The 17305-nt window shown below is 37.8% G+C and overlaps 1 protein-coding gene across 2 annotated transcripts in view; it reads left to right on the forward strand.

Annotated features, from left to right (window-relative positions):
* The window catches only part of LOC122246861 (uncharacterized), a 19444-nt gene extending 2596 nt beyond the window's left edge, over positions 1–16848 (forward strand). The window contains exons 2-7 of one of the 2 annotated variants that reach the window (XM_043005624.2): positions 1–103; positions 1626–1706; positions 2976–3126; positions 10863–11059; positions 13551–13700; positions 15929–16848. The exon at positions 1–103 is cut by the window's left edge and continues 39 nt beyond it. In XM_043005624.2, coding sequence (XP_042861558.2) covers positions 1–103; positions 1626–1706; positions 2976–3126; positions 10863–11059; positions 13551–13700; positions 15929–16220 — 974 coding nt within the window. In that variant the 3' untranslated portion in view covers positions 16221–16848. The remainder of the gene's footprint in view (positions 104–1625; positions 1707–2975; positions 3127–10862; positions 11060–13550; positions 13701–15928) is intronic. The other variant, XM_086536514.1, reaches the window with a different exon arrangement.
* The last annotated feature ends 457 nt before the right edge of the window (positions 16849–17305 follow it).

The following is a 17305-nucleotide window of genomic DNA, read 5'->3' on the forward strand; positions in this document are numbered from 1 at the left end:
AAATAAAGGAGCCAGAGCCAGCTCCAGTTGTTGAGCCAGTACAGCCAATTGTGGTGAGGGAGACCAAGAGGCAAGTCACCACCACAACCTCAAAGAGCACCAGGTGAGTATTTAATAGAACTGTCAATGTGATGATTGGGGTAAATTTTACTCATGATATTAAGAAAATGTGCACATTTATGTGTGAGTGTGTGCTTGGATGTGCGTGCGCACCAGTGCTTGTATGTGTGTGTGCACCTGTGCTTGTTTGTGTGTGTGCACCTGTGCTTGTATGTGCATGTGCACCTGTGCTTGTATGTGCGTGTGCACCTGTGTGCGTGTGCACCTGTGTGCGTGTGTGCGTGTGTGCGTGTGTGCTTGTGTGCTTGTGTGCTTGTGTGCTTGTGTGCGTGTGTGTGTGTGTGTGTGTATGTGTGTGTGTGTGTGTGTGTGTGTGTGTTTTTATGTGTATGTGTATGTGTATGTGTATGTGTATGTGTATGTGTATGTGTATGTGTATGTGTGTATGTGTATGTGTGTGTGTGTGTGTGTGTGTGTGTGTGTGTGTGTGTGTGTGTGTGTGTGTGTGTGTGTGTGTGTGTGTGTGTGTGTGTGTGTGTGTGTGTGTGTGTGTGTGTGTGTGTGTGTGTGTGTGTGTGTGTGTGTGTGTACATACATATGTTTCAAAGTATGTTTTTGTGCATACACAATCAGTGATGTACATATGTATGTGTAATTGTTTAATTTTGATTATTAAAAGTATATAGTTCACCCATAGTGACTCATGCAATTACCAAAGCCTATGCACTTATCAGGTTATTGTGTGTATATTCTGGCAAGATAGATCTCAGAATGTTCCTTCTTTGATGGTAAATTATAAGGATGTTTACAAGAATATACATAGTGTAAGTTTGTTAGCCTTTGTTGAAGTACCAAACATGCATAGACCACAGCAGTCACTTAAGTTAAGATTTAAGGCCATCCATCACAAATCCCAGCAAGTGATAAGTGCTCAGAATGGGATTACATGATAATCAAATAAAACTGAGGTGATGGTTGTAAAGAACATAAGACAACTTTGATAGACATAACAAATAATTTGCAGAATGTTTGGGTAGGGCTACAATTGGTTATCATTGTCCATAAATCTATGCTCACATGGTCAAGTCCAATGATACTGCAATGTTTGTTATAGAAAAGGTAAGCAAATCTCCTCCATAAATATTCTGGCAAGATAGAGCTTGATAACTCCCTTTGTATACTTCCTATATTGTCAGATATATAACTAGTTGAAGCTCTGTCTGGCTAAATATTTATTGGGAAATTTGTTGGACTTAACTGGATTAGAAAATGTAGAAACCATGGCATTGTTTCATGCAGTCCTATTCTGAACACTTACCCATCAAGGTCTAGGTAGATTTGGAAAGAACAAAGGCGAGAAAAAATCACAATTGTAATAATTTAATGCCAGTAATCTGATAATACAACATGTGATTCATTATTCCTGTGGAAGTTGGAATACATAACTCAATCTTTCTAACACTGAATTCCAAGGCAGCTTTGACTAAAACTTCAAGTCACTGTATGTTGTGTGTTCTTAAACAGTATCCTGGTTTTGACTTTTCATTAAAGATTTATCTCACTAGGGCTGGTGCAGCTGGCTCCATGAATGCTCGAACTCTCTTTGGTGAGGGAGCCCTGATGTGGCAACGTCCACCTGTTGTAATGTAAATCTTTAAAGAGATATGCAATATTTTGTTATGAAGCTTGTAATTGTTTACAAACAATTTTGCAAAACTAAACTTATGGATCTGTGGCTTTTAGATTTCATGAAATATAAACTAACAATGATTAAGATATTGTCTATGCTGAAAATGAGTGATGTAGGAATGTTATATTTTACAGCTTTATAATTGGGATATGTTGCAAGTTTTGTTTTGTCCATGTAAATTAATTTATCTGAGTTTATAGTGTTTCAAGGCTAAAAAATGACATATCACTTTGAAAATTTAGATATATATAACAGTGTAATCAACGTATTAACCAGTTGGATATGGGTGATGTGGGTGTGGTTACAATATAAAACCAAACCAAGGTCCTGGTGATACGAATGTGCCAATGTGGGTAACTCTGTGTTTTATTTATCAGAGTGTTTTCTATTTTTTTTTTATAATCATGCTAAGGGTTATAGTTATATTTAGTGACAAATAATGGAAATTATCAATATAATTCTGTAATTACCATAATATAGGTTTTGTATCCCAAACATAGATCAGTGGCTATAAAGCACGGGTAGTAAAGGATTTACAAACAGAATGAGAAAAGGAAGGTGAACCAAACCATGCAATGTTCTCCCTGTGCCAGTATGGCTGCGTTGTGCCATAGCACTTGTAATCACGCGCACAGATTGCCTTCGTCTTCTCCATCAAAAGTAAAAGATTATGAAAAAATAATGTTGCTTTACTTCAGTTAGGATAGGCGTAAGGAAAATGATGAGTAATATGTTTACTACAATTTTATTTGATTACAATATCAAGGAAGGGTCTCCGATGGCACATGTATGCCTCATAATGTAGTTTATACACAAAAAGGAACATAAGAAAGACCTACAGCATCTGATGTGCTGAGTAGGTGGCACTGGTGACCTGTTTTGTGATCAAAACAAAAAAATGGATACCTGCATCCAACGGGTTAAGATTTCATCAAGAAGATTCAAAATGTAACAGTATAATGAAATATTGTAGAATAGTTTGTTCATAATTGTAAATGACCCAGAAGTATGCTTTTTTCATGTTTTATAAGCTTTGTAGTGAAAATGTCTGAACTAATATGGTTGAAATAATATATTTTTTTTATACGATTATTGTTATGAAAGGATATTGTTTATAAAGAATAACAGTGTGGTTATTTTTGGATGTTATTAGTAAATCATTGAATCTTTTGATAGTCTTACTTTTTTCTTTGATAAATAGCTAATGAAAATATGAACTTTACAGTACAACAACAAAGGGAGGGAAACGAGGCAGGCGCAGTGTTGCAACTCGTGCTCAAGATACAAGTGAGGCCAGCACTGATGAAGAAGATATGGAAATATCTTTTAAGAATAAGCCAAACATTCAAAAGACACCAGAAATACAGTATCACCCAGTGAGTATCTTTTATCATTTTATTCTTGTGGTGAATAGTTGATTCTTATGTATTTTTCTGTTGATAGAAGATGGATGTTTTGAATTTCAGAATATATTTATCAATAAAAAAATCTGTAGATATTTGAAAGAAAGAAAAAGAAAATTGCATGGTCATGAACTTGTACTCAAACTTGTACACTGATTTATATAGCTGATATAGATCACATGAACTAGATCCTTGTCACTACAAAACACACATACATTATGGGAACAGATTGTCTTTGGTGCTTATTATTCTTGCAAGTTGTTCATGTCCTTTCAAGACAGTGTGGTATTCTATACTGTTTCAGTTCTAGTAAACACTTCGGCTGGAATAGGCCAGAGTACATCGAAGCAATATTTGTCTGTCATAACCCATATAGATGGCATTAATGTTGTTTGTCTGGTGAGACCCATGTGGGTTTTATTAGCCTACTAATGTGTTTGTGTGGTGTGGTGCCTGTGAGTTTTGTTCTCTTGTGTTCATTTCCCACCTTCCGTTATTAGTTTCCTCTTTATATCACCTTTTAATGTTGGCATTGACATCAGCACTGCTTTTAGGTAAGGAAAGAGAAACTAATATAGCTCAAATTAACATTATTACATTAGTGAAAATTTTAGATTCTGATGTGTACTTACAAAGACAAAAATGGTTAATTTTAGATTGAAGTTGATTGTCTAGTTTCTTGTAGTTACTTGACCATATACAACAGCCTCACTCAAGATAGGTATTGCACTAGGAGAATCAAATGGCAGCTGAAAGCATTGTCTTTATTAATATTCACCCTGTAATATAAAGGATCCATGAATCCTAAACAAAATACAGTATAGTACATGTCTGCTGATAAAGCTTAGTTATTGCAATAACAAGACAATATTCATGAATGTATAGGAAAACTTAAATTTCAAACAATTAATTCCTCATACATGTACAGAAATCTTGATAACAAAATACAAACTCAAAACTTCAATGGGTATATACAACACAGTTCAAATAAATTTCATAATAAATGATATTTAACCAAGTACAGAAATGAAAATAATCAGAAACTCACTTCTTTCCCTTTTGCCTTTTCCACAATCTCCTGTGTAGATTTCTTCCGGTCCAGCAGCACTAATCACTTGCCCAATGCTCGACAGAAGGAAGTAATTTCATTTCTGAGACAGCTAATCAATGTGAATCATAAATCTGTATCAATGTTCAGGGATCACAACAAACTTCCTAACATAAATGTACAAGAGCCTTCCACATAACTTCCTTCGTCCAACACGACTAAAACACGAGCCACAACAGCAACGCCATCTACGAGACAAGATCTCTCCCGCGCGTAATTCGAATTATCATTCACGATACAATAGGGTCTAGCTACATTTAGGAGAGAAGCAATTGTAGAAATCACTGATCATTTTGGGCCACTCCTGACAGGAGGATGAAGAGAAATATTCAATACCTGAATGGTCTGCATTGAAGATTCATGTAAGTCACCAGTGTTTTATGAATGCCTTGAATGTATATACATCATTATTAGTAGCTAAGTAATAGGACCTGAAACACATATTTGTTTCAGTGCAGTTGATGATGACCATATCCCCATCAACTGCTGAGTGTTAATGCAGTTTTAGAGCCATAACCCCAAGTCAAACTTTCAGACATTCGTGAGTGAAGAAACTCTTATTGGTCATATCATGGTTTATGATTTGTCTGGAGATCTTTTTATGTTTGATCCTGAACCTGTTCTTCAGTACTAGGTCAAAAGTAACAAGATCATGCAAAATCCCTTTTGGAAATGTGATATATAGGGCACCCTCCAGAGGAAAGTTTCAGATTACATTGGTATCCATTTGTCAGGTCTGTTGGCCACACTAGTGGCCATAGTGAAATTATCATTAGGATTCTAGTGCAACTAAATACAAATATAATGCATTAATGACAAGTTGTTCTTGTTGCCTCGTCTTGCTCATGTGCTGGCTACAGGGTTGGCAGGGGTAAAAGAACTACTGGTTTGATAAACTTGAAAAAGATCAGAGCTCTCAAGGTAACCATTTCTATCACTTGACTGTATGGCAACATTTTGCCAAGAGCAGAAGCACCTTCTGTGTGCCATACTTCATAAAGTATGGACATCACCTAACTCTGGCTGGTGTAGTACCCATAACCAAACCTTAAGGATGCTTAGGCCACAGCAAATGCAGTTTAATTCATCAATTTTGTTGCTTTTATTAGGCACCACTGCATTGCACCTTTAGATTTTCACCCATTAACCCATTCACAATGGGGCTTATATTTGCATAATACCGCTCCTGTTGGCTAGATAACAAGCACCCACAGTGACTAAGCAAATGATCTCTCCCTGCATGATGCCATGCTGCGCCGCTATAAGCGATTTTCACCCGCCTGCTTCAGTTGGGTAAAAAATGGGGCTTTTGTTTTTGTTTACATTATTTCACAAGTGAATAAAAATGTGTCTCTACAAATGGAACTCTTATGATTGTGTGCATAAGTAATGATGCAAAACATATGTTTTGAGGGAGAGATCTTGACATTCTATGATTTCACCTTAGGAGTGTGAAATATTATGCTAATGTGATAATATATCAACCAGCGTGAATGGGTTAAACCTATAAATTTGATTTTTGTTTCAGACTACCAGTATAGATTTAATGTATCACAGTTTATTGTATGCGCTGGTATGTTTGAATAGATACTTGATATTCGTGCTTGTTTATGTTATTTGACCTATTCATGCATAATGCTGTTTCCTTCAGCAATATAACGAGTGCATGCAACTTCCTGTTGAGAGATTTCTCAAGGTGGAAGGCCATGCTGAACATCTCAGAGTGATATTTACCACTCCTATTCTACAAGATGACAAAACATTTTATTTTTTTTATTTATTATTTTTTATTTTTTTTGACAAGTCAAGAAAAGTGCAATTACAATGTGTATATACAAACAAAACATGTAAAACATGTATATATGGTGAAAGTCCATGATGTGATAGGACATCATTCGTTGTGTAGGAAATGTTCAGATGAAGTGATTAGGAGTAGCAGACACAGCACTGTTTGTAAAGACCAATTATCATAGGAACCAGAAAATACTCTGTAGCATCCTGGAGTCAGGCATTGCTGCTGCTGGAGGAATAGACCTTGACTGCCCTAATTTCTCAGCTGTGTCCTATTCTTAGCTCATGAGTGATATGTCATCGGAAGTCCAGCCAAGTCACATGCCCTCCCTGTATCTTGTGCACCAGTAAAGTGTTCAAGATGGCATAGTTTCTCTGTCCCTTGCCAGGGATCATCTCAATCCTCACCAAACATTGAAGTTCATGTGAAAACTATATAGATACTGTATCTTGACTTCTAGCTTTGTGAAGAGTGAGTCTTTATGAATCTTATGTATTCATGAAATGAAAAATCAAACATGTACTGATGTACATTTTCTCACATCATTAATTTTTTCATTAACCCATTGCGTATGGGTGTCAAGACATACATGACGCAGGAGCTCTGGCCTGACGTCAGGCGTCATGATGTACATGACATATGAGGATTTTGGATCACTGTTACTTTATTGTGCTATGAGAAATGAGTGAGTGATAATGACAATTAATTACTATAATTTCCGTCATATTAAGCAAAATGGGTTTCACGTAACATCCGAAACTTAGATGGCACCACTTTCTTGAATGGCACCCATCCACAGTCTCTAGCAAGCACTATCTTTATAGAAAAATGACACATAGCAAATTAAAGACCACAGATGAAGGATGTACATGCAGACTGGGAAGAGGGTGATTCAAATCATGCCCAATGTCTACAATATGCCCCTGTGCCAGTAGGGATGCCTTTTACTGTTTCTTTCCTCTTCCCTACTTCATGTTATTTACATTTTGTATTCGTTCATGACAGTACATAAGTACAAAAAAAATAATGTTGATTTTTGTCCTCCCATAAAACAGCAAAGATTCTATCACACCAAGTATAAAGAAAATATTGAGCTGATATGACCCCTAAACTACAAATTTGGTAAACTGTGGCATTGATAGAGCCTGTGATATGGCAGATAAAAATCTCTAAATACAGTAAAACATGCAAAAATTAAAACAAAAATGGCTCTAGCTTTACAATGAGTAACTATAAGAGAGTGGGAAAAGTCAAGGTATGTTGCATGAAGCTGCCTTGCTCTGAAATAAAATCCATCCTGGAGACTGGGCAAGTGAATATGTTCCCCGTCTGCAATGGGTTAACTTGTTAACCCATTCGCGCCGGTTGACTTGCTATCACGTTCAGTGGTTTTTAGGTCAGACACTGGCGACGAGATATTTAGTCAAGGTGATAGGGCGAACAGTGCTCGCTTGCGGCTAGTGCGCCCTGAGAATCCTGAGGCGTTAGGCTTATGCGTTTGAATACCCCAGCATTCCAACTATTTAGAGCCGAAATAGCCCCATTGTGAATGAGTCAATGACAGGTGACAAGATATCATGTCAAGTGGTGGCAGCACCAGCTGCCGGGGACAAGATATTTCATCGTGGTTATCCACCTGGCCTTTGTGCCAGGTGATCAGGCATGTAGTGCTTGGCCGTGGCCAGTGCAGGCGAATAACCCGAGTCGTTAGGCTTATGCATTCAAAATATCCCAGCCTTTTGACCATTTGGAGCCAAAACAGCCCAGTTGGCAAGAGGTTAAGAACATGTGTCTTTTGAAGTTAGTCCACCAAATATTTGTCTCTGCTAGTGAATGCTGCCATTTTTTGGGGGGGGCTTGATAGCCTGTCTGTGTGATAGAAATGCACATTCACGTGAAGACACAAGCACTCCATATATCCCCCCACCCTCCCGCCCCTCATACCCCACACTCCACACCCGACACTCCACACCTGACACTCCACACCTGACACTCCACACCTGACACTCCACACTCCACACTCCACAACCCACTCCCTTACCCCCACACCCCCATACCCCCACACTCCCAAACCCCCGCACCCCCATACCCCCGCACCCCCATACCCCCGCACCCCCATACCCCCGCACCCCCATACCCCCGCACCCCCATACCCCCGTACCCCCATACCCCTGTACCCCCATACCCCTGTACCCCCATACCCCTACACCCCCACACCCCCCACACTCCACACCCCCACACCCCACTCCCCACTCCCCAGTCCCCACTCCCCACTCCCCACTCCCATACACCCACACTCCCATACCCCCATACTCCCATACCCTCACACTCCCATACCCTCATACTCCCATACCCCCACACTCCCATACCCCCACACTCCCATACCCCCACACTCCCATACCCCCACACTCCCATACCCCCACACTCCCATACCCCCACACTCCCATACCCCCACACTCTCATACCCCTACACTCCCATATCCCCCATACCCACACCCCCTCACCCCTACACCCCTAAACCCACACATTCACTCACAATCACGGTCACACTCACACTCACACTCACACTCACACTCTTACACTTACACTTACACATACACATACACATACACATACACATACACATACACATACACATACACATACACATACACATACACATACACATACACATACACATACACTTACACTTACACTTACACTTACACATACACATACACATACACATACACTTACACTTACACTTACACTTACACTTACACTTACACTTACACTTACACTTACACTTACACTTACACTTACACTTACACATACACATACACATACACATACACATACACATACACTTACAAGAAACACTGAGAGAGAAAGGAAGAGAGAGTGTGAAGGTCAGGGTGAGTGTGAGAATTTTTTTTTTTACTATACTCTATACCCTGGCCAACAGCTCTTATCTCTCCCTCTCCCATTCCCACTCTGTGCATATCCTGATCCTCATACCCTCCTATTTTGTGTGATCTGCCATGTTGCAATGTCCATCTTTAGGAGGATCATACTGACCCAGGTACTGATGTCGGGTATGAAACTGCAAAAGAATGTAAGCAAGCTCTGTCCTGAGTGACATTTGACGACTGCCATGTCTAGAAGGTAAAACAGACCTTATACCTCTTGATAGACTAGTGAATGGCCTGGTAAAAAGTAGCCAGCTGGTCACTGACATCTATCTCCTTCAACTGTTTGTGGCTAGTGTGTATACCCAGTGAAACATACTGGTTTGTTCATGGCAGAGGATTTCCATCAGTTTATCTGGGGCCAAATTTCAATCTAAGAGCTTCGGAGAGACTCCTAGAGTGGCCAGAAATTTGAAGAGGTTAGGGATATTCACCTGATTCAGATGAATGACACCTTCCAGGAGTGTTTCTCTTCCAAACTCTAGCAAGGAGTGTAGACAGTGGCTGATGCTCACCCAACTAGTGTAGCCTTACTGGACACATTCAGTGGCTATTGCTCTCTTCTGAAGAGGAGCCTTTGCAGCATGAAATCATTGTTATCCCACTCCTACAGTGCATTCCTGGAAAAAAAACCTTAACCCATTTGTCACAGTTTTAAATAAATATTTGTACAGTAGGATGGCTGGTTTACATTGTCTGGCATGGTGCCATCTGCGTTTATGACCGACTCTGCCTTTGCAGCAAATCATGCCATCCGCTGCTAATGGGTTAATTGGCCCTTAGGATATGTATTTTCCACTTCCATTTTGGGAACTCCTGTTCTAGTATGATGGATGCTTAACCTCTACAGGACATGTGTACTCTATTTAGTCATGCTCAAGTGAAGACATGGGCAATCTTTACCAATGTTTCACTGGAAGCATGAAAATCATTTTAATGTTTTAGAGTGTCATAACATAGCTTTTGAGCTGTAGATTCCAAAAATAAAACTCGTTTGGGATGATTGAATTAGAGTAGACATGTTATTGTTCAGTACATTTTGTAAAGGTTTTACCAATATGGGATGGGAGGCTGAGTGCCTAGAGGTAGCTCATATACTATCCCACCCAGATAACAGCCTTATAAAAGAATTATATATAAAGTATTTATAATGCCAGATGAGAAGATATCACAAGTGGTAGCAGTACTTGCCATCTGGGACAAGATATTATGTCATAGCTTCTCATATGGCTGGCATGCCGGGTGATTGGATGCGGGTCAGTTGGCTGCAGGGCGTGAAATGATATGTAGGTGGATTTATTAATTCCTATTAGGGGCTGCGAAACCCATTGATGAGGTGGATTGGATCATCCAGTATAGTTTTATTTTATTGATCTCTTTCTACACATATATGGTTCCACAAATGCCTAGTCATCAAGGAGTCAATTCATAGGTCTACCTGCTCATATCTGAGTTTTCAGATTTTTCATTTCTATTAATATTTTTATTGTTACTAATACTGTAATTACAATCACTATCTTTATTGTTAGCTTAATGGTAATAAGGGTATTAATAGTCATAAGAATAAAGAGAATTTTTGTTGAATGTAAGGAATGGTAGAAACAGGGGAGGTCAGGTAGGTCTCCTAATTGACTTCTTGATGACTTAGCCCTTGTAGAGCCATATATATGTAAGAAAAAGGAGTAAAGTGAGACCAGATGCGACAGTGCATATACGCGTACTCCCTTTTGTCAATGATTTAAATTCATAAAGTTTAACTGTGACTGATAAAGAGTTATTTTTTTGTTTGATTTTTGTTACATTTTAAGATACTTAGTCCTATTACAGTACATTATAATTTTTACATTGTATTTATCCACAGGATATATCAGTTAAGGCAGAACCTGTCGTGGAAAACACATCCAGAAAACCAGTACAAAACCCATCACCAAAGAGGCCAGTCTCCGAGAGGCAAAATGCGTCTCCTAAGAAGTCAAAACCAATGGAGATTGAAGAGCCCTCAGTACTCATGAGTAAAGAAGATACTATGCTAGAGGACTTCACTTTTGGTTTTGATAAGTAAGTTAAAATGTGTTTTCTTTGCCTTTGCCTTTTTCTCAAGAAATCTGTAATTTTGTTGCTAATTGTTAACCTTTTAAGACTGGTATATTTCATATTTCATAGAAAATTTTAAGAATGAGTTGGGACTGTAAGAAATGCTAATTATATTTATGCTGATGTCTTCTTCAGATAGTAAATTATTTAAAATTAAGTTAACATGTAATAGGACCAGGAGGCACAGATGTCATATACAATATTTTGTATTTGTATTTCCAATAGCCAGTGCACCATTTTTTTCTAATTGATACAAGATGACTATCTGCTCAAATATTGTAGAATATAGTAGGCAAAATAATGCAAAGCATTCAGCTTGTCTTAGAAACAAGAATGGTCCAGTCATCAACTATTTGCAACTGGGGGAGTGGGGTAGTTCACTAGAAGACAGTGAGGAATTGGAACAACCTGAAAATATGCCATCATTAAAATCTATTTTTTCTGATCTTTCCACTGAATATCATAAGTTTTAGCTCTATCTGGCAACTGTGCATAACTGGCTTGCGATTAGCTGATGTTCAGAGTGTCTGATATCATTATTGATATGTGATAGATGTTAAAGCCATTAATTCAGTAATATATTTGAATGTTTAGATATGCAAAGAACCCTTAAACATTCACATATAGATTCTTTACACGCTGATTTGCACTGGTATTATGCAATGAAAACACACAAAGAAACCCATGTACCAAAGACTCAAGTTTCTTGAATGCAAATAACCAATGAGCTTTGAGTAATCTTCTTTCTCCTGTCAAGTATATAAAAAGACATATGTCAGTGTAAATGCAAATAAAAGAAGGCAGGAAGGCAGGAAGAAACCCTTGAGTGATCTTGTGGTGCATCCTAGCTGGGAACTGCTAAGGCGTAAAACGATGGTTGCAGGGCAGGTCGGTGCCCTGCAGCGACACAGAGAGGAAGCGAGAACCTCCCTCTTGGCCAGCTGGTACTCAAACGACACTGGCTATGAGTCGCTGATACTCTCTCCCAGAATATCAAGGTGTGCTGAAGTCAGTCTGCACAGACTGAGAATAGGCTACCCTTGTGCGTGGCAAATCATCCCCACTATTGGGCAAGATGAGCGACGCTGTGAGTATTGTGGCGCGCCGGACGCCAAATTAGAGCACTACCTGATGGAATGCGAGCACACTCGCTTCCTCAGGCAGGGCCCAGAGACGACAGCTGCCGGGCTGGTTAGATGGCTATGCCTGTCACTAGCCCCCTGGCAACTGGAGCGCCTACAGGCAATCCGACCTCCACGGTAAAAGTTCAGTTATGATGATCAGATGAGTCAGCACTTATAGCCAATAGAGACCGAGCTACCCCATCCACACAACCCGGGCGAAGCGACGTCTTCACAAAATCTCTCTGAACAGAGCTGAATTGAATTCAGCGATGATGATCAGATAAGATAAGATAAGATGAGTCAGCACTCATAGCTGGCAGAGGCTAGGCCGCCTTGTGCATATAGACCGGGCGAAGTGGCGTCTTCGCAAATCTGTCTGAACTGAACTGAAATAAAAGAGATTGTGATAATTTACTGCATATAAATAAAACGGAAATAGTATTCATCTGATTGTCGAAGTTGCCAACCTAGTGTGATGAATTCTGGTAGCTAGTTTAGACTCTCACCTTCCTGCCACTGCCTTGTAGTTACATTGCAGTCTTACCTTAACACTATTTCATGGTATTTTGTGTATCTCCAATGTAATCAACTTGCAGCAAAATATTGAGATACTTTTTATTTGCATTTATACAGTGAGATATCTTAAAGGAGAGAAAGAATATTTATAGCCTGTTCTTCTTTTGTGTGCATTCAGGCTAGTGTTAGGTACAAGTTTGTCTTTTGTGTGCTTGCATTGCATGCTATCAGAGCAAATCAGCCTGTATGGAAAATATATATAAAAGCGTAAGAATTCTTTGCATATCTGTATCTAATATGTCATTGAATTCAGTGATAAGATATCAGGTGCATTGATAAGTAAGCAGTGAACCTTTTGTTTTGTAATTATTTATCTTTGTATTTTTTACCATTTCATGCTACTAACGATGATAATGATAATGATAAAAAAAAAAAAAAAAATCGCATCCGATTTATTATAATATATGTGAAAGGGCTTTCTTTTTGTTTTTACACTGCTTTATTATTATGTTACATTATATATTGCTGTATTCACCTACATTCTTTTGATGGGAATGGTTATACTCACATTGGTAGTTATGAATTTGTTATTTATGCCAAATTTTCCAGCAGAATGTTTAACACTGCAGATTATGTGGAGAAATGAAGATGGAATTTGTAATTTTCAGTAGCAGTTATCAATAAGGACATGTAAGGACTATTTCTGTTGTCAATACTTCATTTTCAGAGTTGATAGTTTAGTATTAATATTCCTTTCTGATGTCCTCTTGACACCTTTTTTCCAAGTTCAATTAATCATGACTATTACTTTTTAGACCTCAGGCCAAGACCAGTGGACGTAAGAGCACAGCACGAAAGAGCATGGTCCCGGATTGGCCAGAAGAGCAAAAGGAAGACATCTTGTACTTCTTTGACAACCTTAACCCATCACAAACAGAGCAATCACGCATTGCTCTAACATGCAAGTAAGTATTGTTATAGAAAGGTTCTTCACTGATGTGGAAATTTTAACCTGTTGAGTGCATCTGTGCATGCACTGTCCACTGGTTTTGGGTTTATATTTTACATATAGATGACTCCACAAGTGCTTAGTCACCGAGGTGTCAATTATTAGGCCCGCTTGGCATCATCTATTTAACTTATTCCTTGAATTTTTTGGGAAAAAAAAAGTATTTGTTATTATTACTGATGATAATGTTATTAACATTTTGATAAAAACAAAAATGATAATGATGATAATTATATTAATAGCAAGGATAATATTAATCCCATTGTGGACGGGTGTTAGGACATACATGGCGCACAAGATTTTGGCCTGACGGCAGGCATCGTGATATACATGATGATAGTCATCATGCCATATTTGTTGTTATGGATTTCTGTGTATCTGTATTATACTATGAGTAATTACTCTATTTAGTGTCTGATGATGACCCCTGTAATCATAATATCTATAATTACCATAATTGCCATATCATAAAGTAAAATGAGATCAATCTAAAATCCAAAACATAAAGAAAGCCTTGAATGGCATACATCCATGGTTTCTAGCTAGGAATATCTTCAGAGAATGATTTCACAGAGCAATGATCTGACTTCAAGTACTGTTGATGAAAGATGTACAGGTAGAATGAGATTAGGAAGATGACTCAAACCATGCCCATGTCTACAATGTGCCCCTGTGCCAATAAGGTTACCTTGAGCTGTGGCACTCACAGTCAAAAGCATAGGTTTCCTTCCTCTTACCCATCTCTTCATGTTATCTCCATTGTGGATGGTTATTTTTTTCTAATTTGTTTAATACAGTACACACATAGGAAAAAAATAAGTTCTCCCATAACACTGCAATTTTTCTATCACACTGGATATAAAGAAAATAATAAACTGACATATGACATATATAAGCCATATATTGCTTGAGGCTGCCTCACTCTGAAACAAAACCCATCTTGGGTGCCCATCCTGGGGACTGGGCACGCAAATCTATCTCTGTCTGCAATAGGTTAACCCATTAACGATGGGTGACAAGATATCATGTCAAGGGGTGGCAGTGTTAGCTGCCAGGGACGAGATATTTCGTCGTGGCTATCCTCCTGGCCAGCTCGCTGGGTGATTGGGCGTATAGAGCTTGGCCACAGCCAATGCGGGTAAAAATCCTGAGGCGTTAAGCTTATGTGTTTGAAATATCCAGGTGTTTCGACCATTTGGGTTCGTGATAATGATAATGATAAAGTTAACGGTAAAGATAATGGTAATGATAGTGATAGTAAGGATAGAAAGCAAATGAAGGGAAAAGATTAACCACTATAGCGCCCTGATGTACAAAATATTTATTGTTTGGGAGTGTAAGGTAAATAGGTTACACTACCTGTGGTTATAGTAGTACTAAGATGCTGTGCAATTTAGATTTGTCCACTGAATAACATGGCAACTGCATATTGTCTCTTGAATAGCTGTAAATCAATGTCTAATATCTATTAAAACTATTAAAATAACTAACTATTGAAATAACATTCATCTGATCATCAAAGTCAATGTAATGTGTTGGCAGTCTGAATTTTCAAATAATTTTTATTTTTTGTATAACTATATCAAATATATTACTGAATTAATAGTTTTGAACATTTATCACAATTAACTGACAATATCTGACATGTTGATTGTTTATGAGTCAAGAGACAGTAATGTGCATTTGTCACATATGGCTATTCAGTGGACATATCAGTGTAAACAAACAATAGGAACCGTGAGGATTATCAGAAAAGTAATGGATACTCCATGTTTATAACTATATAGTTGTTATTATTAAGTCACTGAGAGTAACCTGAATCTCCCAATAGTAATGATGATAATGATAATTAATAATCTTTTTCCCCCAAAATTTAAGGAATAGGGTATAAAAAAACATAGTTGACCAGTGCATGTTCCTAGTCTGAATGCATTAAAGAGGCTTGGCTCTAGTTTATTGTCTCTTGACCTTTATTGTATTTTCATGGAAGATATAAGATGCCATAATGTTAAGTATTTATTTTCTATATGCTTGTGCCACTGTCTGTAGTAATGTAGATTATTTACAACGTTCTTGTTGAATGCATGATTGCTACAAATATTAAAACATTGCTTGAAGGATAGTGTATCAGATAATAGGTTTTGTTTGTAATTTTCTTTAATTATTAATTTTTCTTTCAACCAGATACGTGTCTATGAAGTATTCAAGAGAATTTTCCTCCAAGACACTGTATCAGTGGGTTCAGAAGAAGGGTCGTTCAGTCAGTAAACAAGTGACCAGCTATGAGTTACCAGAAAACAAACACCAGGAGACAACAGTGAATTTTTTCCGATCTTTGGATTCTGATCTCTCAGAGGCTAGTCGCATTGCCTTTACCTGCAAGTTTATGCAGACACAATATGGTGTCAGTGTCACATCGAAGAACCTATATGACTGGCTCAACGATAAAGGGAAAAAGTCAACCAGGCGACGATAGTGAGCTCTCCCTAGTACCTATGGTTATGGAAACCTCATTTCATGTGTTTCTCTTTCAGCAAAATTGGTTTTGTTTTGCTTATTTCATTTATTACTGCTTCTTTAACAACTGTTTATAGTAATTTAGTTTTTGCTTCTGTTTTTAAAATGTGATGAATGATACTTAATGATATACAATATGCTATTCTTTGTTGTCATGGATTTTCATTTGTTAAAGAAATAACATTCAACCCCCATTTTTAAACACAATTCCAGTTGATTTTACAGACATAGTCTTTTTTTAGTTACACCTTCTAAGGGATATTCATTTATTAGATTTATGATGCTATTTTACTTTACCCCAGTCCAATGACATAGTAAATTTTGTAGCCTAGATGCTTTCCATTGAAAATGGTCACCAATATATTCATATTGTTATCAGGGTAGATATAATGCAGATATTCTTATATTGAAATATTGATTGGAAGTTTTATATGAAAGCTCTGTAAGGCTATTGGGTAGTAAATTTAATACTTTTAACATTAAGCTATTGAAAATATTGAATTTCATACATAAAATTATTGACGCTTCAACTGGAGATTTTATATGGAAGATTTCTAAGCATTGTTATCAATAAACTATTAAATGAATATTAATTTCAGTTTTCCTGTATGTTGAAAAAATGGTGGTAACTCGTATTAAACCTTCAGAGAGATTGTAGCCAATTGACATGTGGATGTAGATAATAGTCTTCAGTAAAAACAAAATGGAAGCCAAATATGTGAAATGTGTTATTGTTACTATTTTGACCAAGCAATTATCAGAAAACAACCATAGGAGACAACCATGATTTATTTTTATCCATTTGTTTGATTCTGATCTCAAAGAGGGTAATCTCATTGCCTTAACTACAAATTCAAACAGACAGTATGGTGTCAGTGTCACATGTAAGAATTTGTCTAACCTGTATTGTAGCTGATGTGGCAAGTAACATGTCTTCAGTGTATGATGGTAAGGTCCTCCTCTTTGACATGGAAGACCATAAGACACAATATAGTGGAAATACAAGATGACAATCATTTTGGAAAATTTGGTACAACCCCCATT

The sequence above is a fragment of the Penaeus japonicus genome, unplaced genomic scaffold (assembly GCF_977035675.1).
Source record: "Penaeus japonicus unplaced genomic scaffold, GWHDUDI00000001_assembly GWHDUDI00000004, whole genome shotgun sequence".
NCBI classification, from domain to species: Eukaryota; Metazoa; Arthropoda; class Malacostraca; order Decapoda; family Penaeidae; genus Penaeus; species Penaeus japonicus.